The sequence below is a fragment of the Panthera uncia genome, assembly GCF_023721935.1.
Source record: "Panthera uncia isolate 11264 chromosome C1 unlocalized genomic scaffold, Puncia_PCG_1.0 HiC_scaffold_4, whole genome shotgun sequence".
In the NCBI taxonomy this organism is placed as follows: domain Eukaryota; kingdom Metazoa; phylum Chordata; class Mammalia; order Carnivora; family Felidae; genus Panthera; species Panthera uncia.
Window position 1 is genome coordinate 93445423 of NW_026057585.1, and position 27939 is coordinate 93473361.

At 46.3% G+C, this 27939-nt stretch overlaps 1 protein-coding gene and 1 pseudogene across 5 annotated transcripts in view; one reads left to right on the top strand and one right to left on the bottom strand.

Moving 5' to 3' along the window:
• Nucleotides 1-24899, bottom strand: part of LOC125913074 (protein DDI1 homolog 2) — a 40414-nt gene extending 15515 nt beyond the window's left edge. Inside the window, exons 1-6 of one of the 5 annotated variants that reach the window (XM_049618018.1) lie at nt 24570-24893; nt 16848-16977; nt 13491-13727; nt 11533-11659; nt 7256-7383; nt 3054-3182 (exon numbers count right to left, since the gene is read on the bottom strand). In XM_049618018.1, coding sequence (XP_049473975.1) covers nt 3054-3182; nt 7256-7383; nt 11533-11659; nt 13491-13727; nt 16848-16977; nt 24570-24707 — 889 coding nt within the window. In that variant the 5' untranslated portion in view covers nt 24708-24893. Of the gene's footprint in view, nt 1-3053; nt 3183-7255; nt 7384-10982; nt 11042-11532; nt 11660-13490; nt 13728-16847; nt 16978-24569 lie in introns of those variants that run through there. The other 4 variants (XM_049618025.1, XM_049618019.1, XM_049618020.1 and 1 more) reach the window with 4 other exon arrangements.
• On the top strand, nt 7394-7850 carry LOC125913076 (ubiquitin-60S ribosomal protein L40-like; annotated as a pseudogene).
• Nucleotides 24900-27939: the final 3040 nt, after the last annotated feature.

The following is a 27939-nucleotide window of genomic DNA, read 5'->3' on the forward strand; positions in this document are numbered from 1 at the left end:
TTTTAACATCTAGGTCTGTTACCCACGCCGAACTGACATCTGTGTGTGATGTGAGGCAGGGTCCGTTTTCCAATTCATTTTTTCCACAGGGACACCCAGCTGGCCTTGCATCATTTCCTGAAACCTTCCCTCCGCTCTGTAAGATGCCCCGTGCCATTTATCAAGGTTCACGTAAGCACAGGTCTGTTTCTGTTTTAGTCCTTTGGTCCTGACATCTAGAAGGGGAAGTCATTCCAGAGTTATCTTGCCTATTCCTACAATAAAGGGCTGATTTTAAATGAGCACATCAGGTCTCACAAAAAACCTACTGAGATCTTCATGGTACCACAATGACTGCTGCTGATGAATGTGGGAGAATTCTCACCTTTGACACACTGAGTCTTCCCACCCATGACACAGCTCTCCTTTATTTAGATTTCCCTTATGATCATAGGTTTTCGGCCTGCTGTCGTAGCCAAGCTGCAAAATGCTACGACCTGTCCATCCACAAGGAAAGACACGAGGGACTGAGACTTACTTTGCCTCATCCTATTATCTTCCTACCTAAAACCATGGAAAATCAAACCCAGACTCTGAAGCAAACCAGTTTGTGGTATTTCAGTCCTACTGTGTGTAGGAAAGTACGTGACAGTAACGTATTTAAACTACCCCAATTCTATATAAATCAATAAAAGAAACAAAAGACTCTAATAAACAGACAACTATATTACAAAAAAAAAAAAAAGAGAGAGAAAAATGGGTAGAAATGATCACTTGCAATGAGAGAAGAGCAACTTACAATAAAAAAACCACACTTTTTGAATCTGTAAATTCAGGGACTAAAAATTAGTAATACTTGATTGGAGAAGGACATTAAGATGAATACTGACGAAGTGCTGGAAAAGCCATCTTGGTGCAAATTAGAAATACATCAAGAGCCTTTAGGTGTTCATAACCTTTGACTCAGTAGTTTCATTGACAGGAATCTTTAGTAAGGAAAAAAAAATTAAAATGTGCACCCAAAAAACCCCACAAAAATCTACTGCCGTATTACAGTAACAAAATATTGGGGGAAAAAATTTATCCTAAAAGTTGACCATTAAACCCATATAAGAGAATCCCATGCATCTGCATGGTGCTTATGAAAATTATAGTAACACTGCGAACATGTCATTTTTTCTTAAAACAGAGTATGAAATTCTATACATTATACGACCACCTTTTACAAGAATAAAATGCAAGGGAAAAGGGTCAGAAGGAGATTACTTGGTGGTTGAGTCTCACTTAAAGGGATTTAAGGAATTAAGAAAAAAAAAATTTGGTTACAGAGGAAGGACTGAGCACATGTATTTATCTCCATTTACTCCTGAAAAATTACAATAAAAGTTTATCTTTTTTAAGGTACAAATCACTAAGGGCAAAAAATAAATATAAATAAATAAACACACACACACACACACACAGAAGAGACAACTGAAACGTAATTTTGGAACAGAAAGCAGCAGAGAGCAGTGAGGAAAACTGGGAAGCAAGCCAATTAACATCACAGAACCCCCAAGTGTTTCATGAACCAGTACCTCTGCAGGCAGGGGTAGAGGTGAGTCCAAAGTAGCAAGACTGGGTGCAGGTCTATGTAGGAGGCACAGTTAGACCCTGCGGTTCTCTCTTAACCTCTGCTCAGCCAGGTGACTATCTCCTTTCACCCCAACAATAGACTAGAGGTTTATTTTCTCAAGAGAGTGAAACAGAGGTGCACACGGAGAGAGACAAAGACACAAGAACCTGACTGAATCCCAGGGGGATTAAGCTTAAGTTTACTGAGCCTCTAGCCCTTTCCCCCCTTCCAACTTCCAGATCACCAAATATCGCCAAGGCTGCCTACCCAAGTAATGTTCCAAACAGCCTTTTGGTGTCCCAGTCTTCACTATGAGCAGATGCCAAGGATCACCAGATATCTGAGAAAACCATCAAACAAATACAAAACGTAACAGAAAGGTTGGGAGGCAATGTTGAGGAAATCCCACAAACACCCACCACACCCAGGACACATGAAAGAAAGAAACAGGAAAGAAAGGAAACTACAGGACAAGTCTAGGATAGGACATTATCCCACCGAGTAGCAAACATCCTGGGGCGGGGGAGAGGAAGTGAAAGGTACCCCGTGCGGTGGATGAAGACAGATCTACACCCAAGTGCATCACTGTGAATTTGAAATTCCACAACACTGAGGTCAAAGAAGATTCTGCAAGCTTCAGAAATGGAAAAGAAACCTTTCAAATATAGGATCAAGAACTGAGACAGCAGCCAGCTTCTCCGCAGCAGCACTGACAAAAACTGGAAAACAAAGTGACTTCCCACTTAGCCAGACTGGTAGAATATAGGAAAACAACAACGACAAATTCTGATATTTAAGGACTCCGTTTCCTCCCTTGTATTCTTTCTCTGGAAGCTACCCTCCAATAAACTGAGGAGCAAAATTACAAAGAGCGAGACAGAGGATTCACATAATCCCATCTAAAAGCAAGAGGAAAGCAGCCTTTGGGACCCAGTCAAGAGAGATCCTAAAACTACAGCTGTGAAGCAGCTCTACAGCACTGGTCCAGTCTCTAGAAGAATCTTCAACAGGATGAACTGTATAAAGGAGATCTACACAACTAGGTAAGTGTTTGGGGACTGAGGAACACTTAGAATACCAGATGACCAAAAGAAGACAATTACTAATTGTAAGACAAACAACACAAAGAGAAAAGCAATCGTCTTCAATTAGGTGGCTCAGCTCTCCACAGTATTTACTTGTCAGTGACAGCACGACAAACATGTTATTTCGAAATATGGAGGTGAGCACCACAAGAAAAGAGCTAATAGTTGAACGCGGTCTCAAAGGAGCAGGAAAATAGAAGTACGTAGGGACTGATTTCTTGTAACAAATTAAAACCTGTACGTGTGTTAACTCTGACAGAACACAGGATTTAACGTGTCTGGGGATCAGGCTTGCTAGATCAGGTATGCCTACACAAAACAAATTTTGAAACACCCACTACCCTGAAAAGACTCCCATAGTGCCTTTTACTCACCTAGATGTACCCTTCCAATAATCTTCTGGGTGCCCACTCCTTTGGCAATCCCTGCCCACCGACGGTCCACCAGCCTCATTATATTACACCTTTCTGCACAAGCTTGGCTCATAATAGTCATCTGGGCACCTGAAAGCAGAGGGAAACATCAGATAATAAAAATGAAATCCACGTTTGTGGGAAGATTAAAAACCGCAGCCTGAGGACAAGGCAGAAAGCAAGTAGTCCCCGAGACCTTTGTCTGTGGACGGTTATTCACACCTGGGTTAGTCTAGCCCTTAGCCGTTCTTGCCACGCTTCATTCAACTTTCAGTTCCACGCTGGTATCGGAAACACAGCGTAGAAACCTGATAGTGACGGAAAGGATATTTTGTTTGAATGTCTCGTTAAATTTGTTTCATGAGATGACGTTTTAAAACTTTACCGACAGAAAGCAAAACTACCCGGAGAGGACTTCCAGAAAGTCAACCCACATCTACAGATGGAAATGTGTTAAGTGCTCAGTTAAGCACTCCTTTATACTCGGGTCAATCTTCATCAAGTATCTCTAAACATCTTATCAGATTATTTTTATTCCAAATGTGGGGACTTTATAATTTACCATGTAAAACCCACCATCTCTCAAAAAAAAAAAAAAATTACATCTGAACTCCCCATCTCTGCTCCAACAATCACACTCTGTTTCCTTTCAGGAAGAAGGCATTTAGGGTCTTTTCTCTCCTGGTTACGTGTATTCACCCACACAGCCGGAGCAGGCCAGCACAGGACACAGACACATCTGTTTTCACCTACAGCCCTGATCTCTCTCACAGATTCTGGTCTACATGCCCGTGTGCTCAACATTTCCATCTCAAAGCCAACAGGGCTATAAAGCTCTTTTCTCCCCCAGTAATTCTCACTTTGGATTTCTCTCTTTACCAAGGGAATTACTTTCTTACAACATAAAACTTAACACCGTTCACTTGTGACTCCTCTTTTTTAAATTTTTTTTTTAATGTTTATTTTGTTTTTGAGAGAGAGAGAGCATGAGCAGGGGAGGGGCAGAGAGAGGGGGAGACACAGAATCCGAAGCAGGCTCCAGGCTCTGAGCCGTCAGCACAGAGCCCGACATGGGGCTCGAACCCACGAACTGCAAGTTCATGACCTGAACTAAAGTCGGATGCTCAACTGACTGAGCCGCCCAGACAGCCCCCGTGACTCCTCTTCCTTTAGCCTTCCCCTCGCTCTTTTTTTTGTTTTTAAAGCTTTTATTATTTTTTTTAATGCTTATTTCTTTTTGAGAGAGGGAGAGAGACAGAACACAAGCAGGGGATGGGCAGAGAGAGAGGGAGACACAGAATCAGAAGCAGGCTCCAGGCTCTGAGCTGTCAGCGCAGAGCCTGACATGGGGCTCGAACCCACGAGCCGTGAGATCACGACCCGAGCTAAAGTCGGACGCTCAGCCGACTGAGCCACCCAGGCGCCTCAGTCTTCTCCCCACTCTCAAACTCTGCTCCAACCCTGTAAGTTTTATGCAATTTCTATTTCTGACCTTCCTTCTTCTAACTATAGCAATCAGCCTAGCTCACACCCTATTCCCCTTGCTAATGGACAACTTCTCTGGTTTCCAAACCACTCTGTGGATGCATAATTTAAAGCAAGGAAATAGTCCTGCCCCTGAGGGGTACGGAATTCTCCAGATCTGTAACTATCTTTGGTCTTCCTCAAATAATCGTCTTCTTCAGATCACTTATTCCTCTGCTCACAAATCCTCCATGGCTTCTACTCTTTAATAAGATTAGCCTCCAGCTACACTGTCACAGCTTCACAACCTACCTCGTCCTGGCCAAACTACTTCCTGCTACAACAGACGGAGTATCTGTGTCCCTGCAAATTTCCTATGTTAAAACCTGACCCTCAACGTGATGGGATTAGGAGGTGGGGTCTTTGGGAGGTGATTAGGTGACGAAGGTGAAAGTCTCAGGAATGGGCCGAGTGCCCCTGCCCAGGAGACCTCGGACAGCTCCCTCCCTCTTCCTGCCACGTGAGGGCACAGCCAGAAGAGAACATCTGTGACCGAGGAAGCAGGTCAGCAGACGCTGGGCCTGCCTGCATCTTCACGGTGGATTTCCCAGCCTCCAGAACTCCGAGAAATCAATCTGTGTTGTTTATAAGCCCCCCAGTTGACAGTATTTTTATAGTAGCCCAAACAGACTCAAATATCAGACTTCTACTCTGACTGTTCAAAACCCTCCAATTTGACAGGAGGAAATTGTTCCCTTTGCCTCTTACTCGCGCTGACCCTCCTGCAGAGCGCCCCCTGCCTTCACTTTCTCTGATTTCCACTTACGCTTTAAGACCAAGCTCAAAACTGTCCTCACCCAGTGAGTTTTCCGCTCCTTCAGTTCCAACACTCCCTGTTCGCGTTACTCATTAGGCACCTTACACTTCACGGACACCGAAAGCTCTTGGCACTCGAGGAAAGTTAGATTCAAGAAGGCCCAGCAAAAGTGAAGGAAGAGAAAACTGGAGAAGGCAACTTTCCTCTTTTCTTCCCCTCTCCTCACTCTACCCCACAGAAGCTATTTACTGATGTAAAGTAAGCAAGCCCGACACGAGAAGGGTCCCTTTCACCGCTCCCCTGCCCTCTCTCAAGCCTCGGCTTGAAGCCCCATCCTCTTGCTCATGGAGACAGCTCAGTTCAGAGCCATGCCTGAGCACCCCAGTCGTGGTGCGAATGTGGTCTCGATGTGTACCCAACACGCATCGGATTTTTGCTGTTGTGGAATCTGCCATCAAACAGATCTGGGGCTGGACCCACAGCCTGCTCCTTGTGACCCTGTCTACCTGAAGAGGGACACCACCTCTCAACGTCTAAGCCTCCCTACCTACAAAATAGGGTTAATAGTCAAACACAGCTCACAGGGATTTCCTCAGGACTAACTGAAATTGAGATGATTTATATTAAGCACCTAATACGTTGCCTGGCATACAACAGAGGCTCAATAAATGTTGAGTGTGGTAATATTAGAGTCTCTTGGGTATTTGTCTCTCTCACTCACAGGAGCCCCATTAGGCTACAGTTAGTGAGTCTTAACTCCCACTCAGCACAAGTGCCCTGCCTACAGCATTCAACAGACATTTTTAAACCGAATAATCGGCAAATTTGCTTCTCCCAAGAATGTATGCATCTCAAGATACAAACTTTTTTTTTAAAAATAGGCATCATGTCCAGTGTGGAGCCCAATGTCTGGCTTGAACTCACGACCCTGAGATCAAACCCTGAGCTGACGTCAAGAGCTGGACATTTAACCGACCGAACCACCCAGGTGCCCCCTCAAGATACAAACTCTTAATGACAATTGAAACCTAGCATGTGCTCAAATAATTGTGGATGAACAAACGGAGGAAAATATTACTTGAGCAGAGGCTTCTACTACTCTAGGAACTCATCCTATCTTACAGCCTGAGGGAACTGCACAGAATTAAGACACATAGGACCACTCAGCCATACCCGCACGGTGCTCTGTGCGATCTTACTGAGAAACAGAGCTATTACGGTGAGAAAAGGTGCCAGCTGGTACAGGGATTATCTGAATCCTCAAGTGGGAAACTCCCTGTCTCCTGACCTGGCTGTTAAGTTCTTTAAGGCCGAGAGCCCCAACACACACGCTCCCCCTCCTCATCGCTCCTGGCAAAGCGCTGGTGCACAGACCGTGCTGAACTATCTGTCTGACCTACACTCTATGCAGCCGCTTCTTACAGCTCCTTCTGCTGAACCCATTTACTCCCAAATTTCCCACAGAGATATCCGAAAAACTCAGGATGCCAAATAAGGGGAGGTAGGAAGTTAAAAGAGATCCTGCGAAAGACAAAACCAGTTAAGAAATGATTACAGGTGCCTGGCTGGCTCAATCAGTAAAGCGTGCGACCCTTGATCTCAGGGTTGTGAGTTCAAGTGCCACGTTTGGGGCATAGTTTACTTACTTACTTAAAAAAAAAAAAAAAAAAAAAAAAAAAAAAAAAAAAAAAAAAAAAAAGATTACAAAAATAAACCTGTGACAACAGACACACACAAAGCTTGGCGAGTGACGTAACCCCTGGGCTGGTCAGGTGGCAGCCTGGAGGACTGCTGCCATCTTTACCAGGGTTAAAGCAGAGTCTCCCCTTCTCCCTGTGTCAGGTCAGAATGTCGGACACATGGACAAAGACAGAGACGTCACCTGAGTCAACAAAGGCTTTCACAGGATGTCCGTTCACTTTGCAGTTAATATAAAGCATCACCACTTGGCCAAAACTTTCAGGAGCCTCTTCCATAGCTATTGTCATGTTTTCCTCGATATTCTGTTGCCTGTAACAAACCAAGTAGAGTGGAATCATCATCTGTTTCAGGAGTCACAGTATTAAACACAGACGGGGCTTTCTCTTCCACGAGAGTGGCAGACGCAGAGACACAGATCTTTGTGAAGACCCTGATGGGCGACACCACCACCCTTGAGGTTGAGCCCAGTGACACCAGTGAGAATGTCTAGGCTACAGTCCGAGACCAGGAGGGCATCTCGCCTGAGCAGCAGCTTCTGATTTCTGTGGGCAAACAGCTGGAGGATGGCTACAATACCCAGGAAGAGTCCGCCCGGTGCTCGGTGCTCGGCCGGGGGGTGGCACCCTCCAGCCTTCCCTCCGCCAGCCGGCCCAGAAATACAACTGCAACAAGATACCTGCCGTGAGAGCTCTGCTCGCCTGCACCCCTGCGCTGTCAACTGCCACAAGAAGCGTGGTCACAGCAATGACCTGCGCCCCGAGAGGAAGGTCAGATAAGGCCCTTCCAGCGGCTCTTGGCCTGCGGGACGGCCCCCTGCCCGAACCCCAGAGCCTGTGTGCCTCGATAAAGTCTCCCTTTCACTGACTGAAAAAAAGAAACCACACACCAGATGTGTCCGTATCTTTTGCCCCTATTACAGCAGCTGAGCCCTGGAAATGGACATTGGCACTCTCCCCTGCAACAGGTGAGGTAGTGAGACACAGCTGGCAGAAAATCTAAAGGCACACAAATGACTTTCACGTCAAACAGTTCTGCTCCCTTTACAAGCTCAGATACGGGAAACTGAATCTCGAGAGAGTAAGAGTCAAAATCTTTTAATTCTGGAGAATGTCAGAATCTCGTGAATGCTTCCGTTTTCACGGGGATTTACTGGGTGTCTGGGTATACGTCCTATATCCAGTGCGTTAAAGACGGTTGGCAAAGGTAAAACACAGAGGTTTCAACCGCCCTGCTGCACCCGCTGCTTCACCTCCAAGACTGGGTTTTCTACCTGTAAGCGAGGGGGTGGACTCCTACTCCAGGACTGCTGAGAGGGATACGGCATCTACGACACAATGTTAACAAAAGAGCAGATGCTGGGAAAACGCACACACCTCTTTAGCTACCCGGCTATCACTTGGAAAACCACACACACACACACACACACACACACACACACACACCCCACAGTTCACTTGGTCCAGCAAACCATTTCTTCAAACATTAGACAGAATCTAATTCTTAAACGAGAAAGGGATGTAAAAGGGAGTTCCAGCTTACTTCTACATCTCCTGTCTCCGTTCCCAACCTCCTTTTAAAAACATCACCAAACACGACCAACATTAATGGAAACGAGGGCAGGCGCTGGGCAACGTACCTGAAGACTGAGATACTAACAGAACAGGGCCCAAGATTGGGGAGAAGTTATAACCGTAGGCGACGGGCTAGCACATTACAGGCCGCCACCTGCGAACTTCTACGGGAGCGCAGCCACACCACTCCGTTCCATCCTGTGGGGTCATCCGTGGTCGCTCTGATACCGCGCTGGAGGACGGGAGTGCTGGTGGCAGACACAGCACGGCCTGCAAACCCTACGATCTTCACGGTCCGGCTCTCTGCGGACGAAGTCTGCGGAGCCCTGTTCTAAACTGCAGTGCCTGTCCTTTTCGCGGTAATGCTCCCCCTCAAATGAATTGCTGGTTTTAGCAGTCATTCTGTAAAACGCATGAAACTTCTCAGAAAGTCCAAGGCACCCTCGTTTAATTTAGTTGGGGAAACATGCGAGCTGTTATACTCCCATGTATACATACGCTGAGGAATCGCTGGTCTAACATACCAAATAAAACTTCAAAAGGCATTTGGCAGAACTACACAGCTTTTCTCTTTTGTCACATTATTAAATTTAGAGATGAACTAAAATTAGTTGTATACTCCTGACCTTGCGTTGACTCCAACCAAGATAAATTTCAGCAAAAAATCTTCTGAGATAATACCAGTCGCTTTGGCTATTCTGGGCTCCGTACGTATGTAGAGAGTCTCTTCAGAGGCACAAGGTCTTCTTGAAAAGACTGTACGCGTTATCCCATTTCCTTAACTTCCCCGGCCCCCCTCGAGCTACACAAATATGCCTCATCTCATGGCTACTCTGCCAACAGTGCAGGGTCAGGGTTCGGCTACAATACCCTCCCACCCACCCACCACTCCTGTTTCTGGATGGAACACATCTATTTTTTTTTTTTTTTAGAGAGAGAGCGAGCACGCAAGGCCACACGCACCACGTGTGGATTCTCACTTCTCTCTCATCACTCTACGGGAGAGACTTTATATCTCTTACTTGAGACATTTCTGGTCCATAATCCTTCACTTGAGAAAGAGAGAGACAGAGAAAGTGTGGCCGCAGGGGGGAGGGCAAAGTAGGGGCAGGGAGAGAAGGAGGGTGGGAGAAGGAGAGAAGGAGAGAAGAAAGAGAGAGAGAGAGAGACAGAGACAGAGAAAGAGAGAGAGACTGTCCCAAGCAGGCTCTGTGCTCAGCACGGAGACCAACACAGGGCTCAAGCCCATGACCCTGGGATCATGACCTGAGCTGAAATCAAGAGTCGGACATTCAACTGAGTGAGCCCCTGAACACATCTATTCTTGAGAATTATGTCAGGTTCCCTTACAACTGCAATGTGGTCAAGTTCAGAGAACACAAATTTCTTCCTATTTCTCTGGGTAGATTTAATTAGTGAGATGTTTTTGCTTTTTTTTTTCCCAAAAATATTCATATACTAATATACTGACGCAATTAATGGGGACACTTAATCAACAAGAACACAAGTGAATGGCTAAGGGCTAGCAACTGATTCCGGCATACAATTTAAATGTCCCTGATTTCAAATGTAGTCAGAGAAATAAAAGATAAAATAACCATTATCTGACTTCTAAGCTGACAGTATAATGTAATGACCAAGTCAGGCTTCATTCAAGTAACCAAAGATTATGACAAAGAACACAGTTCTTCTTAGCTATACAGTGGTTCCCCCTTATCTGCAAGGGATACATTCCATGACCCCCAGCAGATGCCTGAAAACACAGACAGTACTGAACCCTATACACACTATGTTTTCTTCTATATATACACACCTATGATAAAGCTTAATTTATCAGTGAGGCCCAGCAAGAGATAAGCAACAGTAATAAAACAGAACAATACTCTGTGGCAAATGTTATGTGAACGTGGTCTCTCTCAAAATACCTTACTGTACTGTACTCACCCTTCTTGTGATGATGGGAGATGCTAAATTGCCCACGTAATAAGATGAACTGAGGCGAATGACACAGGCCTTGTGACACTGTTGGGCTACTACTGACCTTCTGATGTATCTGCTTTTGGACTGCAATTAACCACGGGTAAGGTGAGGGACTACTGTGCTAAAGCCTTCACCGTTCGCAACAAACACGACATGGGGGTGGGGGGCAGCTGTGCTTTCATTCTAACGGACTGACCACTGACCAGCATCGTTCTTGTGACTCACGATGTGACTGAGGTTGGCATTAGCATCATTATACCTGCTCTGGCCCCATCTCTTATGATGCTGATCCATCTGGCTGACTGGGGAACAGAGCACAAGCCATCTGCATTTTTAAAGCTTCCTATGTGATGTTACCTTAGCCCCAGGTGCGAGCCACAGCATTGGGGAAACTGGAGCTGGAAATGTGTCTGGCAGTCTGTTTATCCACGGAGGCCAGCTCAAGAACTGCAGAAGGAAAACAGACCCAGGACTACAAGGGCCCATCCGTACAGGGCTCTCTAATCCAATCATGCTCAAGCCTGGGTTTAATTAGGGCTCGTGTATTGTGTGTAAGGACTGAGATTCCAATCAGCCTGTACAGACAGCCTAACGGTCTCACCGGACTGGAGCTTCTGCTCAGTCCTGGGGTCACCGACCCCAGGTTGATGGGGTTGCTCTAATGATGCACCGTAGGCCAGTCCGGGAGTCTTCATTAAAGTCCCCAAGTTAGGTACCCGTACTTTGTAACGTTAAATCCACACACGAGGAGAACGGAAGAGGAGAGTGACCTAAAAGGCTGAAATTACTATCTCAGATACAAAACAAGGACGCTGCCTCAAAGCAGATGCCCGACTGATACCAGGTCACCTGTCATTTGGGAAATCTGGATTCTCTAAAGCTTGCTCTTTAGGTAAAGAGTCATTACCTTATATCTTCCTCTATTTTTGCCTGAGCTTCAAGATCAAAAGGGTCGGCAGAAAAGAGACGAATCCTTTCTTGCTCTCTCCGGGCTCGGTCCTGCTGCTGTCCCTCCAGGACCCTAGAAAATTTCTCTACAAAAACAACAAGGGGGACATCTTGAGTGCCACGCTATTTCCATTCTCTGTTAGTACTTTTCCAGATCAAATCGTTTCTCAAAATACAACTATACAAGATGCAGAAAGGATGCCTAAGAATTATTTTAAACGGGCAATTACATTTACTTGCTATTTCTGAGGCAAGACTACGTCCCCTAAATTCAGTGTCAAGAAATCAAGTATTTTCAAAAGTCATTTATTCCGGTAAGAAATTATCCGTCATACTGTTTCTACGCAGAGGTAAGAGCATTTCAATTTAAATCGGCAGAAACAGCCATCTGTGTGGCAGATGAGTGACCCCACTCCTCTCCTCCCCGCTGCCCCCATTAACCTATTACGCAGAACTAAAACAGAGCGCGACCACAGGGCATGGAGTCGGTGGTGCCGTCGTAGCCCTGCGTGGGGACAGAGGGCAGCCACACCTGCAGCGGCACAGCACGAGGCGTGGGCATGACGAATCACCGTGTTGTGCCCCCGTGACTCTACCGCCAACACCCTGTGTCAGCTACGCTTCGATGAGGGACGACAACAAGACCCACAGGGCACTACAGCCCCGCTTTTCCTGCCACTCCCTTGAGAACACCCCCTGCCTTAGACCAGGGACGTTACACGCAAACTATTGTCAGTCCACCTACAGGACCTCGTGAGTAACAGGCAGGAAAATGAGGAAAGAGAAAATACTGCTTGCTATAAAATGTATGTCACAAGAACCACCTTAGTCTCGCTGTTTCTTAAATGAGGGTGTATTTAAATGTATCAAGTTCTACGTGCCGTCATCACGGTCTTTGGCGATTAGATATATTGCGGAAGGAATTAAAGACACCGAGATAATGGTCGTACGAACTATCAATACACACAACATGAAGGAACCTAAACCACATTAAGCTGACAAAAGAAGCCCGACATGAGAGAGGACATACTGTGTGATTCCATTAACCCGGAGACTGAAAACACGATTATCAGAACGGCAGTAGCCCATAAGGGGAGGAAGCTGACCAGCAGAGGACATACTGGAATTCGGGAGCGAGAAAAATATTCTCTCATCTTGACTAGGGTGGCGGCTCCAGGACTTTGCCAAAGCTCAATGAGCTGTACACTTAAAACCTGCGCATTTCTGTTAGGTAATTATTACCTCAGTTTAAAAAAGGGTCAGCTGAAGAATGAGCTGTGGAGCATCTGTTACGCTTTAAAATGTAATCAGCACAGTTGCATAAACCCAGGAGTAAAACTGGAGAAATTTACGGAGAAAAACTTTATTCATCGAGCTGACTAAAAACAAACATTCTGTTTAACTCAAGAATGGCTCAAACACAGCAACGAGCTATTGGCGACAACCGACTATCGTTAATCTCGGGGTGGGTGAGAGTCAGAGGGCTCCGTTTTGCCACACAGGCTGATGGCACCGGACAGGTTTTCTGTCCCTAAGAGCATTTCACCCGGCATCAGCTGGCTTACCGGTGCTCTCTTCAACTGAGGCTCCCACCGAACAGGTTAGAATACCAGTCCCTAGGTTACGCGCAGTAGGTTACGTGAAAATAATTTGGGGGAACAAAAAACCGTCAGTGGAGGAGGCTGGTCAAGCTGGATCTCAGAGCTCTGTGCTGTTGCAAAATTGGATCACGACCGCCACTCAACTCCGCCTTTGGCATCAGCGTCACTTTACCTCTCGGAGAGCAACTGGGGTGCTCGAGAGATCACGTGACCTGGCGGGCTGAACACCCCAGTTGCTGGAGTTTCTCCAAATTTGCCGCGACACCACTACTTCCCCTCAGGTCCGCTCGCCAGTCTTCCACGTTGATAAGCTTACCAAGGTCTCCACTGAGCAGAGCGTCCGCCAGGGGTGGATTGCGCTCCTTCAGCAAGGACAGCTCATGGGGGTTGGCCAGCAACATGTCTCGGAGCAAGGCTGGATTGTCCAAGCCCTGAGGAGATGAAGCTATGTCTCCGGGAGATGAGTGGGACTGCTGTGCTCCTGGTGGCCGGCGCTGCCGGGAGCCTGACGTGCCAGGCACGGCTATGCTACGGAAGTCTATGCGGGGCAAGTCTGTTGGGGAAAATCGGTTCAAAGTTTACTTCCGGTGACACACAAGCATTTGAAGGGCACAGCGGAACATTTGCTGGTGAACGGTATATGGCAAATGGTAATTGCAGACATCTGACCTTTCCTCCGCGCTCTCTCACGCTGACTGAATGTAAAGACTGCAGTCTGAGTGAACCCACAACCAAGAACAGAAAAGGGGTGCAGTCCATGGTAATGACCCTAGATTTTTGGCTTCTACAATATCCCAGAAGACATAACAAGTTTTTACTTACTTGTATCTTTTTTAATGTGTATTTATTTTTGAGAGATAGAGACAGAGCGTGAGCGGAGGAGGGGCAGAGAGGGAGACACAGAATCCGAAGCAGGCTCCAGACTCCGGGCCGTCAGCCGAGCCCCACGCGGGGCTTGAACCCACGAACTGCGAGATCGTGCCCTGAGCTGAAGTCGAACGCTTAACTGACTTAGCCACCCAGGAGCCCCTACTTACTTGTATTTTTTACAAATTAAAGCTAGTCTTAATAAACATAACCACATAAATCTGGATGTAATTCTTGAGAAAAACCCTAGTTTGTTTTGACATTTCTCAAAGGGCCCGGACACCTGGGGTAAAGAATACTATACACACCAAGTGAACTGCATAAATTTTAGATGTAGAATTCTACAAGTCTCTGCTAAACATACTCGTTCTTGGAATTTACACTTTCATCTGCGCACCACGGCTAACTCCTCTCACACCACCAGGGAGCTAGCAGGTGTCATCGTTTTACAGGAGAGACAAACAGAAGAAAAGGGACTTGCTCAGGTTCTCGGTGCTGAGGTCACCAAAAGATAGAACAGATTTAGAGGCTACAACTCCTGGGTTCTATAATCCAGGCTGAGCTGACCTTATTAAAACGAAAGGAAAATAAAAGGGAGCCTTACACAAAGGAGCCACGTATTATATGATTCCATTTCTATGAAATGTCCAGAATAGGAAAATACAGACACAGAAAGTAGACGGACGGTTGCCTAGGGCTAGAAGGCTTGGAGGCAGATGGGGAATGACTGCTAATAGGTCCAGCTTCTTTATAAGGTGATAAAAATGTGCTACAATTGATTGTAGTGATGGCTGCACAACTGGGAATAGACTAAAAATGAACTGCACCCCTTACATGAGTGAACTGTATGGTATACGAATGATATCTCAACAAAACGGTTACCTAGAAAAGGAATTTTACCTTAAAAAAAAAAGGTAGAGCAGAGACAGAATTAGGGGCTAGAACTGAGCGAATGTGTATCTCCTCAATCCCAAAAATGTGCCTGATGGTCACTCCTGTTTCCAGTTGAGGCTATCCTGAAGCTGTTGGGAAATCAACTAGAAGGGAATCCTTTTTTTTTTTTTCCTTAATGCTTATTTACTTTTGAGAGAGAGAGAGAGAGAGAGAGCGCGCGTGCACAAGCGGGAGAGGGGCAGAGAGAGAGAGGGAGACACAGAATCCGAAGCAGGTGCCAGGCTCTGAGCTGTCAGCACAGAGCCCGATGCGGGGCTCGAACCCATGACCTGTGAGATCATGACCTGAGCTGAAGTCGGCTGCTTAACCGACTGAGCCACCCAGGCGCCCCTAGAAGAAGGGAATCCTTAAACTCAAGTATCATTTTCTGCCTCTTTAGCATGGGTTCAACTAGCCACCTCCTTCCAACAGACCTCAGCTGGCAGCTTGTGTGTGTGTGTGTGTGTGTGTGTGTATACACACATGCGCATGAGGGAGTTAATCCATACCAACCAGCAACACAGATATGGGTGGACCTTCTCTGCAGGGTAAGAAATTTTTATCTTTAACCATGGTAACACTTATCTTGAGAGTCCATTCGCTTCAGAGTAATTCTGAAAAACTTGTTTACCTGAACGACTAGATCTGCTCCCCTCAGATGGCTCCCCTCCCCCACAGACTGGCTCTCTTGTCCACATGCGACAGTACGGGGAAAAAAAAAACAACCAGCAATTCTCCAGAACTAACAATTTCACCAAATTAACCAAAGGAAGATTTGTTTTGGTTTTTTTTTGACTGACATGTTCAAGTCACAACTCTTTCTAAAGTTTAACAGTAGACCCAAGGGACTAATGTGATCCCGATCTGGGAGGAACAGTGCTTGATGGTCTCTTACAGCCCCAGTTTCGGGCTGAACGGATGCACTGTGTTCTAAGCTGGCATGGGTCATCATCACGCAGACAGTCATCAGCTGGAACCACAAACTTTAAACCCACTGACCTAGAGACTAAGCAGTATTTAAGAAATCTACCTGAAGACAGCAGGGAATGGAAAACACTATTACATTTCATTAAAGGGGTCCACATCAGAACCCTGGCCACTTTTGTAGATCGTGAACCCCTGTGAGTATCCAAAGAAAGCTACTGACCCTCTCCCTATCAAATGCACACATGCTCTCAGCCACGCAACTGTGCGTATTTATTTCAGGGACACAAACGTTCTAAATCCCAAAGCACAGATTCCAGACTATAAACCCCTATTCCGGATAGAACATCGAGACAGGTAAGCTTCCTTTCACATGATTAACACGGCTGGTGGGCAAGGAGCAGAATCTGGTGGTCCAGCTGCCTACTGTTCATAAAGCTCAGTACAATGGGAAAAGTACCATGTTTTAGTTCCCATGCCTTCGCTTATTAGCTATGTAACACTGAAGACATTACTTAAAACCGGAGCTTTGTCTATTAATGATAACAAATTATAAAGAGGAATCTCCTCCCCTACAACCGTGATCCTGTGCAATGTGCATGCAAGTGCCTGGCTGACTGTAAAATGTCCCACACAGGCCTGCTAGCTGAGGGCCAGACACGAAGCAGCAACAGTCAGTCAGGAATCACGGGCATAGATGGCCTCTTAAGTCCTTCCCCAGGATACAGTTCTCATCGATCACAACAGAAGCGAACATTTATCCAGGGCGTGCTGAAGGCTGCACTATTCTCACAGCTAAGAAAACAGCCATAGGGAAGTCAACCCAGCCAAGGATACAGAGCAACCAAGGGGCAGACTCCATACCCCGCAGTCTGAACCCGAAGCTAGTCCACAGCTCTGACCCACTGCACTATGCTGTCTCCTGATGCCTGTGTCAGGAATGTCTTACTTGGGAACTGCACTGGAGGTCGAGGGTCTGCATTCTCCTTCTGTCGTAAAATCACGACATCCCCATCTTTCAAGCCGTAGGAAGCCAGCGATCTGTGGTTGTCTGTGAGGGGTCTTTCAGCATAGACGATCTACAACCAGAAAAGAGTTCACCATATGAAGCACTGAGAAATAACATGGAAGAAAGCAGGAAGACTACGTACAGTGTCCCTTTTCACCAGATGTCAGTCCCAGCCTGCTCAAAACCCTCCAATGGTTTCCCATCACACCTGGAATAAAAGCCTAAATCCTTCCCGTTACCTGCTAGGTCCAACAATTTGGTCCCTGGCTCCCCCTCTGACTTCATTTCATACCGTAATTGCTGCTCCCTAAATAATGTGATCAATTTCCCCCTTGGGACTGTTTCACTTGCTCTTCTCTCTACCTGAAGGATGTTCTTTCCCCAGCTATTTCTTTTTTAAGTAAGCTCTATGCCTAACATGGGGCCTGAACTCAGGATCAAGAATTATGTGCTCTACCAACTGAGCCAGCCAGACGCCCTCCCAGCCACTCTTTTTTAAGGTCTCTGATCAAATATAACCTTTCCAGAGCCCTTCACTAACCACCCTATTTAAAAACCCTCTCATATTAAGTATCTATTTCTTTTTACTGTTTATTTTTGAGAAACAGAGCAAGAGCGGGGGGGGGGGGAGAGGGAGAAAGAGAGACAGAGGGGAAGGGAGAGAGGGAGAGAGGGAGAGAGGGAGAGAGGGAGAGAGAGAGGGAGGGAGACAGAGACAAAGAATTCGAAGCAGGCTCCAGGCTCTGAGCTGTCAGCACACAGCCCGACACGGGGCTTGAACTCACAAGCCATGAGATCATGACCTGAGCCAAAGTTGGACGCTTAACCGACTGAGCCACCCAGGAGCTCCTTAAATATCTGTTTCTTTATTGTCTTTCTGTTCCACTAAAATGGAAGCTACTTGAGGACAGGAATTTGTTTTGTTTGCGTAGCTCAAATGTCTTTTTTTTTTTCCTTGTGACTCGAACTTTAACATTTACTCTCTTAGCAACTCTCCAGTATGGGATACAGTCTTGTCAATTACAGACACCAAGCTGTATATCACATCCCAATGTATCCATTTTTAAATGATCTTGCACACTGGCAAGTCTAAAAGTTTTCCAAATACTGCCTGTTCTGCATTCTTCCTTCTCTTCTACTGGATCAGGGATGTACTACTAATAAAAACATTTTTTTGATGTGCAATCAAACACTGAAAAAACCTGAGAGCATAAAAGCAGGTGAAACACTGTGCTATAGGAAAAAAACGGAGAAAGGGCATACTATAGTTTAACCACAAAGGAACATAAAACCTATCCTGCACTATTACATACTGTAGAGGGGTATTCAGAATAAACTCAGGCTTTGAAGGTTTTCTTTCAAAAGATTTGCTGTGCACCAGGCCACGTGCAAGCTGAGGAACCTGAGTCCTGTCCTGGCTCTGACAGTGGCCGCGTCCCTCCGCTGGTCCTGGCTTCACATTTCCGTTTGTCAAGCAAGCACTTGGGGCTAGATAATCGCTACAGCTGTCCCTTCCAGGTCGGTCTGCTACTCTACCATTTTACAGTGCTTCCTCACATGTCCTCATAGCTCTTGCAAGAAGACTGCCTGACACGCAACCTGAAAAATACAGATTTCTGCTGGGAAAAATGATCTGTCATATCTGCTCTCAGAATCTACACTGACATGAGAAGTAGAACCAACAGGAAACTGAATTTCCAAAGCCAAATACTTCTGGGGGTGCACAAAAAAACAGGACTCAGAGCTCATAGGGCCGATTACACTTCCTAAGTTCTATACAGTACTAGAAAATGGATCGTTGGTTCTTACCCTCAACCTGCAAAGTTAAAACACGTTCCAGCAGTCCACTGGACTGTCACTCCATCGATCCACTCACACTCTGCTATTCTCCCTCACGTAACCACATATCGCGTGGCGAAAGTACAAGAGAATCAACACAGACTGTTTGCAATACAACCCGAGAGCCGTATGGTAACTTGTGGAATTGCTGGGAAAGCTACCATAAATCTGAAGGGACAAGTGTCCCAGTTGAGGTGTGCACCAAGCAAGAGGAGGCATGACAACAGAAATGCCACGCAGGCGGCTCTCACAAGGTGGCCTCAACACAGCGAAGCCACCTTACGACAAAGGTACTGAGTGGTCCACGGCCCGCTCCTTAATTTTCCAGGTTCAGAAACTCAACCATCAGTATATGTAGAGACACAATCGGTTGACACATTTTAACTGTACTTATAGAAGAACATTTATCTACAACAGGAAATCAAACGCAGAGCATCAAAATGTTCCTATCCAGCAGAAGACTTGTCTTCAAGCTGGCAATGCTACCTGGAGGGCCATATTAAGACAGCAGACACTACCACGGCTTGCACTTCAATCGGAACGGGTTCCCACAGTCTCCCGCCTCATCCTACGCCCTCTCATTTCTAGGTGGGCATTATTCCTCCCATTTTGCAGACAGGGAAACAGAGTGTGGTGACCTGAGACTACACAGCTATTAAGAAGATAAGGGCAGCTCTTTCTGCCCCCAGGTCCTATCCCTGTGCTTTGATAAAACCATCTATTTTGTACCAAAAAATAAAGAAAGAAAAAAATAAGAACATAAAAAAAGGAAAAAGAATAGAACTAGGATTGGAACACCTGCCTGACTCCAAGAGCGGGAGATCTTCCCTAAGAACCACATACAACTGCCCCAAACCGAAGTCCAATGTAGCCAGCTCAATTAGCTGGTGACCTGAACAAGGGCTATTAAGCCATCTGTCACCACTGAGGGCCTATGCTCACCAGGGGAACCAAAACCCTGTGCACCGCTCAGCCTATCAATGTGTCCTGAACATGAGGAAGGACCAGTGGCGGCTCCTCACTCAGGACTTCCATGTAAAAACTCCACGGTGTTCAGTGGACATAGTCTTTCCTCAGCAGATGCTGTAAATTTTTTTTTTTTTTTTTTTTTTTTTTTTTTTTAAATAAAGACAGCCTGGGGGCGCCTGAGCGGCTCAGTCGGTTAAGTGTCCAACTTCGGCTCCGGTCATGATCTCAGGGTTGGTAAGTTCGAGCCCCCACGTCAGGCTCTGTGCTGACCGCCCAGACTGGAGCCTGCTTCGGATTCTGTGTTTCTCTCTCTCTCTGCCCCTCCTCTGCTCGTGTTCTGTCTCTCTCTCTCCCCCCAAAATAAATAAACATTAAAAAAAAAACTTTTTAAAATAAAGACAGCCCGATCTAACAATAAAAGTTTAAGATCCTGGTAATAACTACCACCAAACACATACATGTCATGTGGAACATTGCTATCTTGCCCCATTTCCTAAAAATACTAGACTGAAGAATGTGGGTGAGGAGCAAAACATTCTTCACTCTGACAAAGCAGCAGGCGTATTCCATTTTAGTCCAAGGACGCAAATGAAATAAACAAAAGCTTAGCTGAAATTATAACAGCCACAAAGAACCGACTTCTTTTTGTTAAAACAGGCTTAAGAGTCTAAGAAAGACGATTATTGTATAGCTCAAGTCCTATAAGAAATCTGAATGAGTTTCCAGCTCAACAAGAGTGTATCATCAGACCCATGGTTTCACATTTCCACCAGTCAAAACAAAGAGTTTCGGTAAGGCATTGGTGATGGTTTCCACCATAATATCCAACTCAAAGGCCACAAAGCTAAGAATTCTGGTTCTGCCAGTTATGAGGACACACAACAGGACAGTTTACACATCTACAAGTCTCAAGCTGCGAAACTGGCACACTGCTAGTGCTTACTCCAGAGGCAGCACCCTAGAGACCAAATTTAAGCTTAATCGACATTTAACAATAGACTAAAACAACTCCAAGACCAACAACTCCATCATTAAGCATGAGGTCAAATGCCTTCTCGTCTTCAATCAACAGAAATCGTAACAATACATTTCTAGCAGTAAGGACCATCAACTGGCCACAGAATCTTTGGACTCACATCTGAACGACTCCCTAATACTATCATTAATTGAAAGCCTACTATATGCCAAGTGATCTACATATACATCTCATGCCACAGCTTGACTTTTCCAACCCTTCTGGAAAACAATATGGCAACAGTTACTAAAAGCCTTTCAAAAGACCTGGCAATTCCATAGCTAAGAATACATCCTGAGAAAACAATCAGAAATGGGGACCAAGCCTTAAATATAGATATCCATGGAAATGTTACTAATAACTGCTTCCAATTCCCCCAATTCAAATGCCCAGCAATAGGCAAATTTTTAAATAAACTGCGGTACATCTATATTACATGGCCATTAAAATTATAAATTTGAAGAACTTGAAATGTCAGGGAAAAATGCTGACAATGTAGCTTTGACTGAACAAAGAAAGTTGAAACTGTTGGTACAGTTCAGGGCATCATGTTTAAAAGTTACACTGTAACCACAGAAAAGGAAGAAAGCTTAGGGAAAAAGATACACTAAGAAGTAAACTGCAGTTGTTTCCAGGGTGATATGGTAATAACTTTTTCTCTCTACCTTTTCCTATAAGGTACAAATTCTCTAAAACGAATACGCAGTATTTATCAGAAAAAAAATTCACGAAAATTACCTGCAAAAATAAGTATGTCAAAAGCAGCTACAATAGAAAATTTCAGTTTCCACTGCTTTAAAATAGTGTTTTACAAACGACAAATCACGCTGTGTACAGAGCTGCCTTCCCAGGATCATACGGTTACTGCTATATTACTTGGCATTTACACATGCCTTTTGAGAGTCCTTACACATTCTGCACACGTTTTGACCACATGCCACCTACAGGGGTAAATTATAATGATGTTTCAAAAATACAAAGACATTAATTTAAAGTGAAGCTAAGTTCTGATAATTCTTTGAAGTCTGCCCAGCCAAGTTCTGCATCAAAGCATCAAACAGAGCCACGACCGGCTTCCAAGCCCACACTTGTATTAAGAGATGGAACATGCCCAGCTTTAATCACATGTACAAGTAGAGATAGTTTCTGTTCTAAATTTGTTATCATCACATTATAACTACTATAATCAGACTAGAGCTGTTAAAAAGTAACGTCTTTTCCAAGTGCGTACTTATGCACGACTGATGCTGATGTGCAAGTGTGAATTCTAAACCAGTGATCCCCAATGTGGGGCAGGCAGGCGAAACGGTTCTTTAAAGATGTGGGAACAGAAAAATATTAGAATGTTCATTTCCATTTATTTTAGTTCATCCTTCCTTAAACGCTATCCTATGGTTGTTTATAATGGACATAAGGTTATTACTTCACTCATTGATGTTTACGGTTATTCCATACATATGTGCGCATGTATATAATGCATATAACATTAGTTCATGTTTATAATTGATTATATGTATCGCAAAGATGTATGTTCCAAAACACTGTACGCGAAGGGAAACCTGACTGAAAAAGTCTGGAGATCCGTGGTTTGGACACACCGTGACAGGAAAGAACAGCCAGGAACCTTAAAAAAAAAAAAAGAAAGAAAGAAAGAAAGAAAGAAAGAAGAAAAGAAAAAGAAGAAACTCCCTTTGGAAATGGAGGTGAAGGAACGAGGACAGAGAAGGTAAACAAGAGTGAGGCAGAGCAAGCAGGAGGACGAGGAGGGGAAGAGGAGTAACATGGGAGAACCTGGGCGGTGAAGCAGTGGGAGTGGGGGCCTCGAGTAAGTGATGTATTTGTAGGTAAAACTATAATGATGTTTACCGTTATGATCTGGCGAACGGAAATGACTCAAGTGTGTGTCTAGGGTGGATCCTGTTCCTGCCTCATGGGCAAGGCAAGCAACTGAAAAGACAACCGACCACCAGACATCTTAAAATAGATACTGTGTTAGGTTACAATGGAGCCAACGGAACAAACTTGAAACAGGGGAGCTGTTTACAGCTGGGTAATACAGGCTTCACAGAAGTTGGAGCCCAGGCTTCCATATGCTAATTTGGCTTGGGAGGAAGTAAATGCCCAAATGGTGACCTAATGAATAAGAAAGAATTTGTGGAGTTAGCCTAACTGTTCAATTAGTGAGGTACTCCTAACATCCTGAGCTAACAGAGGACTGTGCCTGCCTGGACCATACATAGAACGGTCTTTTCCATCGGTCTCTTCCTTTAAATTTGTTACAGCCCGTCTCAAAAAGGACAGGAAGAGAGGCAATGCCGCTTTTCATCTTCTCCCAAGCCCAAATAACGATGAGACCAACTTACATTTTCATTTTTTTATTCCCCCCCGCCAGCTGGTGATTATAACCAGGGTAACAGAACCGGAGGGTAGAGAGCAATTGAAAATGCCACCTTCAAAAATTTCAGAATTGTGTTTACTTCCTTACTTAAACTGTCCTTCCCTAGTTTTTCACGTGAGGGATTCATGGGCGGGAACTGGCTCCTCAGTTTTTAGAAAACATTTGCAAAAAATTCCTTTTACCGATTTCTTTGTAGCTTCTGCAGCTTCAGTCTGTGTATGTGACACTTTGCATCCTGAAACCTATTCTTTCTTGATACTCAGCTTTATGCCAAGGTTCTAAAGTTCACATCGTGTAAAGGAATCATACTCACTTCTGAACAAAATATTGACGCATCTGTTTATCACAATAAAGGGCAGAACACGCTGCAGTTGGGCAATAGTTTTTGGAAGTATTTCATAACTGCAGTAGAAAATCAGGATTTACATTCTGGGGCCCTGGAGGACTTCTATAATTTTCTCAACGTTTAGACCATGTCCTCCACGGTCCACTTATCAAGTTGAGATTTAAATGTTTTCCTGTAAAGGCCAGAGTTATCGTCACCGATTCTGTTTGGTGGCAGCTCAGGGCATTCTGAGAATAAATTATGTTGCTCATTTCAAATAAATGTAAGAGCAGCTGAATTTCCTTCCAGCATGGTAGGGAAATGAAACAAGCAAGCAAATCACACTGAGAAGATATCGGGCCATTTTTACGAAAATATCCTCATAAAGCTCTGAACTTTGAACCCACCCAAACTCTCAATTGTGGCCTGAAATAAAGAAGGAGTCTGGCCTACTACCAGCGAAGAAACCAGAGAAACAAACAGCTTGAACTGAACGAATAACTACCTTTTTTTTTTTTAAGAGAATTTAATCAGAAATGCCATGTGGTAGGGAAAAAGGTGCAGGGCATTTCCAAATGCCTCAAAACAAGGTAATGCAAGTCTCAAACTTTTTCCTTCACTAGGAGTGCAGATCTCTACATTTAAAGGTAAATTACGGTTGCTTAAGCAGGAGCTCTGTCCAGAACACCAGATGAACACCAACCTACCACAGCGATCCAAACTGGTATTTCTGGTCGGGGAAGTAGAATGTATGAACTCTTGCAGACCTGGAGCTCCTTCTTAGGTCCACAACACCCCAAACTCGGGATTATCAGGGGAGAAGGGGCCAAAGAGCCAGAAGATGGGGCGGGCCGCCCAACAGTCCACGCGCCCCTCGGGCTGCAGTGGGTGCGTCTGCGGCCAGGCTCTCCGCTCCCTCCCATGGCACCCCACCCCACGCTCGGAGTGTGTGGGGGCAGCTACCGATCCCAGCTCCCTCCCGGACGCGGGGGCGAGCTGGGAGAGGCCATCCCGCTCCCCCACCCCCAATTCCCCACCAGCAGCAAAGGGAGGGCGTGAGACCCCAAGGCAGGAGGGTCAGCCCTGGAGAGAGACCCCGCTCGCTGCCCCGCGTACCTGGCTCTCGGCTGCGGGGATGCCGGACTCGAGCTCGCACAGCGCGCGGAAGTTGTGCAGCTCGAAGTCGGCGTCGACCTGGAGGGAAAAGGTCACCTCGGAGAGGTCCCTCCGCACACAGTACACGGTGAGCAGCATGGCCCGGGCCCGACCCAGCTCGGCTCGGCCCGGCCTCGGCGCTGGGCTGCGGGGCGGCGGCGGGGCCTGGCTGGTGCTGCGGACGGACGGCGCGGGCTGCTCGCTCGCCCGCTTGCTCCTTCCCTCCCTCACACACGCTCAGTGACTCACTCCCTCCCGCCCTCACTACCAAGCACGGCCGCCGCCACCCGCCTGCGACTCCGTCTGCCTGCCTGCCGGCCTGCCTCCCACCGCTGCCGCCAAGCGCGCCAGCCGCCCGGCGCCCCGCCCCGCCGCAACGCGGCTGCCGTAAAGCCCGCCTGGCCCTCTCTGCCGTCGCGACGCGGCGAAGGGGCGGGCCGGGAAGAGGGAGGCGGGAAGCTGGGAGAGGATTGGAGGGGCTTGGGGAGAGGGAGGGAGGAGGAAGGGCGAGAAAAGGAGAGAGAAGGAAAGGAACGAGGAGAATCAAAAATGTACCAACTGAGGGGGTTAACAGCTGAAGTCTGTGGCGGATTCCACAATCTCATTCATCCGGCAGGCATTTATGAAGCGCCTTCCAGGTGGATACAAAAACTGCGTAAAAAGGTAGGTCTTTCTTGGCCCTTGAGAACTCTCAGCTTGGTATAGGCGACTGACAACTAGGCAGAGAGTTCTAAAACGTGTTCTACGAAGCAGGAATTGAGGCTCAGAGAGCTTAACCCACTTCTTGTGCTAATGATTGAGGGTTAAAACCAAAATCGTAACCCTGCCTAGTCTATAGAACCGGGCTTACTCTGACCCCTGACCCCTGACCCCTTCCTGCGCTCTGCCCTCCCAGCCACGTTGGGATTTTCAGTTCCTCCACGGCTCCATTCCTCTGCCTTGTAAAGTGTTCCCTCTACTTGGACTGTCTCCTTCCTACACCTGACAATATTGGGCACGGCTTAGACTCCACCCCACGAAGTATTTTCTCCTGTCGTGGCCTGTGGTGGGCCACCTAGCTGATGAGTGGATAGAGGCCCAGAACATGAGGCTTCGTCAGAAAACCAAAACGGGTGCAAGAGCGGCACCTCCCTGCTTACCACCCGCTTCTTCCCTATCCATGGAGTAGGGACCCCTCTTCTATTATAACAGGAGGGAAGGAGGAAGCAGGATGGCTGCGGAGGCAGGTAAGTAGGTAGGTTGGCTGGCGAGAAAGTCGATGACCCGCTGGAGACTTTTCTCTCTGGAGGAGGGAAGGTCATCTCTGGAGGAGCAGGGGGTTGAGAAGAGTGGGTGTATGGGCTACACAAAACCTGGCTGTCAGCGACTTAAGCAAAGAAAGGTCTATTTTTCTCCCAGGATAGGAAGCCTGGAGGTAGACAGCCGCATCTGTTCGGTGACTCAGTGATCCCGGGGCCTGTATTTCTGTAAATCTTTTGGCCTTTCCCTGAGAGTCACAACACGGCTGGCTGCCTCCACCCCATGCCTCGTTTTCTCGTTCGAGGCAAAAGCTTGCCCGGCAGTCCTGCGGCGGGTTTCTGATTACCTCTCGCTGGCCAGAACTGTGCCACGCAGACGCCCGCAAGGCTAGGAAAGTGAGTGTTTAGCTTTCCTCACCTCTTTAAAGGACATGGGCAGGAGAAAAAGGTTTTGGCAACGGGTGTGAGGCGAAACCTGCATAGTGCCTGCTACGGCAGGGAAGATTTGAAATAACCGTTGCAAATTGAAGCAAGTTGGACAGAGAAGTCACGCCGAATTGCCAGGTGGCGTCGAGGATGCAGCTGAGGTTGGAATCGTGAATTGATGAATTTTTCTGTTACATGATTTTTCTAGTGGTGCTCAGGTGCCCAGGGGTGACAGAGTTTATTTTCCAAAGATGGCCAAGGCAATATCTTTATACGTATACACCTTATACGTTCTTCCTACGATGTGTCCATAACATTCCTTCTATGAGGAGATGGGGTGTGTGTCCTTCCATGTATTTTTATGTTATTTTATCTTTTTTAGAGAGAGGGCAAGATTTGGGTAGAGAGAGAGGGAGAGAGAGAATCTCAAGCAGGCCTCACACCCAGTGCAGAGCTCAGTGTGGGGTGATGTGGGAAACAAAGGCAAGGAGGAAATGGCAGATAAAAATGAAATTTCCTTATAACCTGCAGCCCATTAACAAATACTTGAGCTCCCTACTGTCTTAATGTTAATGCTTTGCTGGAGGGTTAAACCTTAGCTTGACAATAACTCGGCCTCCAGTATCCTGTGACTCTTCTTTAGCATATGAAAATCTCTTTCAGGGGCACCTGGGTGGCTCAGTTGGTTAAGCGTCTGACTTCGGCTCAGGTCACGATCTCGCGGCCCGTGAGTTCGAGCCCCGCGTCGGGCTCTGGGCTGATGGCCCAGAGCCTGGAGCCTGCTTCCGATTCTGTGTCTCCCTCTCTCTCTGCCCCTTCCCCGTTCATGCTCTGTCTCTCTCTGTCTCAAAAATAAATAAACGTTAAAAAAAAAAAATTAAAAAAAAAAAAAAAAAGAAAATCTCTTTGAAAACTTCCCCTTGACTTTACCTCTCCCAACTCCCAAGTATATAACAAGTTTCTCCGTGGTCCCTGCCCATGGGTCCTGTCTCTATGCTTCAATAAAATCACGTTTTTGCACCGAAGACGTCTTCAAGAATTGTTTCTTGGCCATCGGCTCCAGACCCCCACGAGCCCCCCATCACCCCAAAACCTCATCACTTCCAATCACTAACTCTGCCCCCACTGCAAGTGTGACCACTTCCCTGACTTCTAACAGCACAGACTCATGAGTCTTGTGTCTGCCTTCTTTCACTCAACAGCAAGTGTCTTGTTCATATCACTGCATGTAATTATAGCTTGTATATCCCCATTGCTGTATAATATTTTGTTGTGCGAATATACCACAATTCATCCATTTTGTGGCTGACGGGCATTTGAATAGATACATTTTTTTTTTTCTTGAACCATTTTGAATTTTGGTGTCCCAAACTTGCAGTCTAAAAAGTCCTAACGTAAGGGGCACCTGGGTGGCTAAGCCAGTTGAGCGTCCAACTTTGGCTCAGTTCGTGATCTTGCAGTTCGTGAGTTCGAGCCCCACATCGGGCTTGCTGCTGTCAGCCTGTCAGCACAGAGCCTGCTTCGGATCCTCTGTCCCCCCACCACCCCCCCGCCCCTTCCCTGCTTGTGCTCTCTCATAAAAAAATAAAAAATAGGGGCGCCTGGGTGGCTCAGTCGGTTGAGCGTCCGACTTCGGCTCAGGTCACGATTTCGCGGTCCGTGAGTTC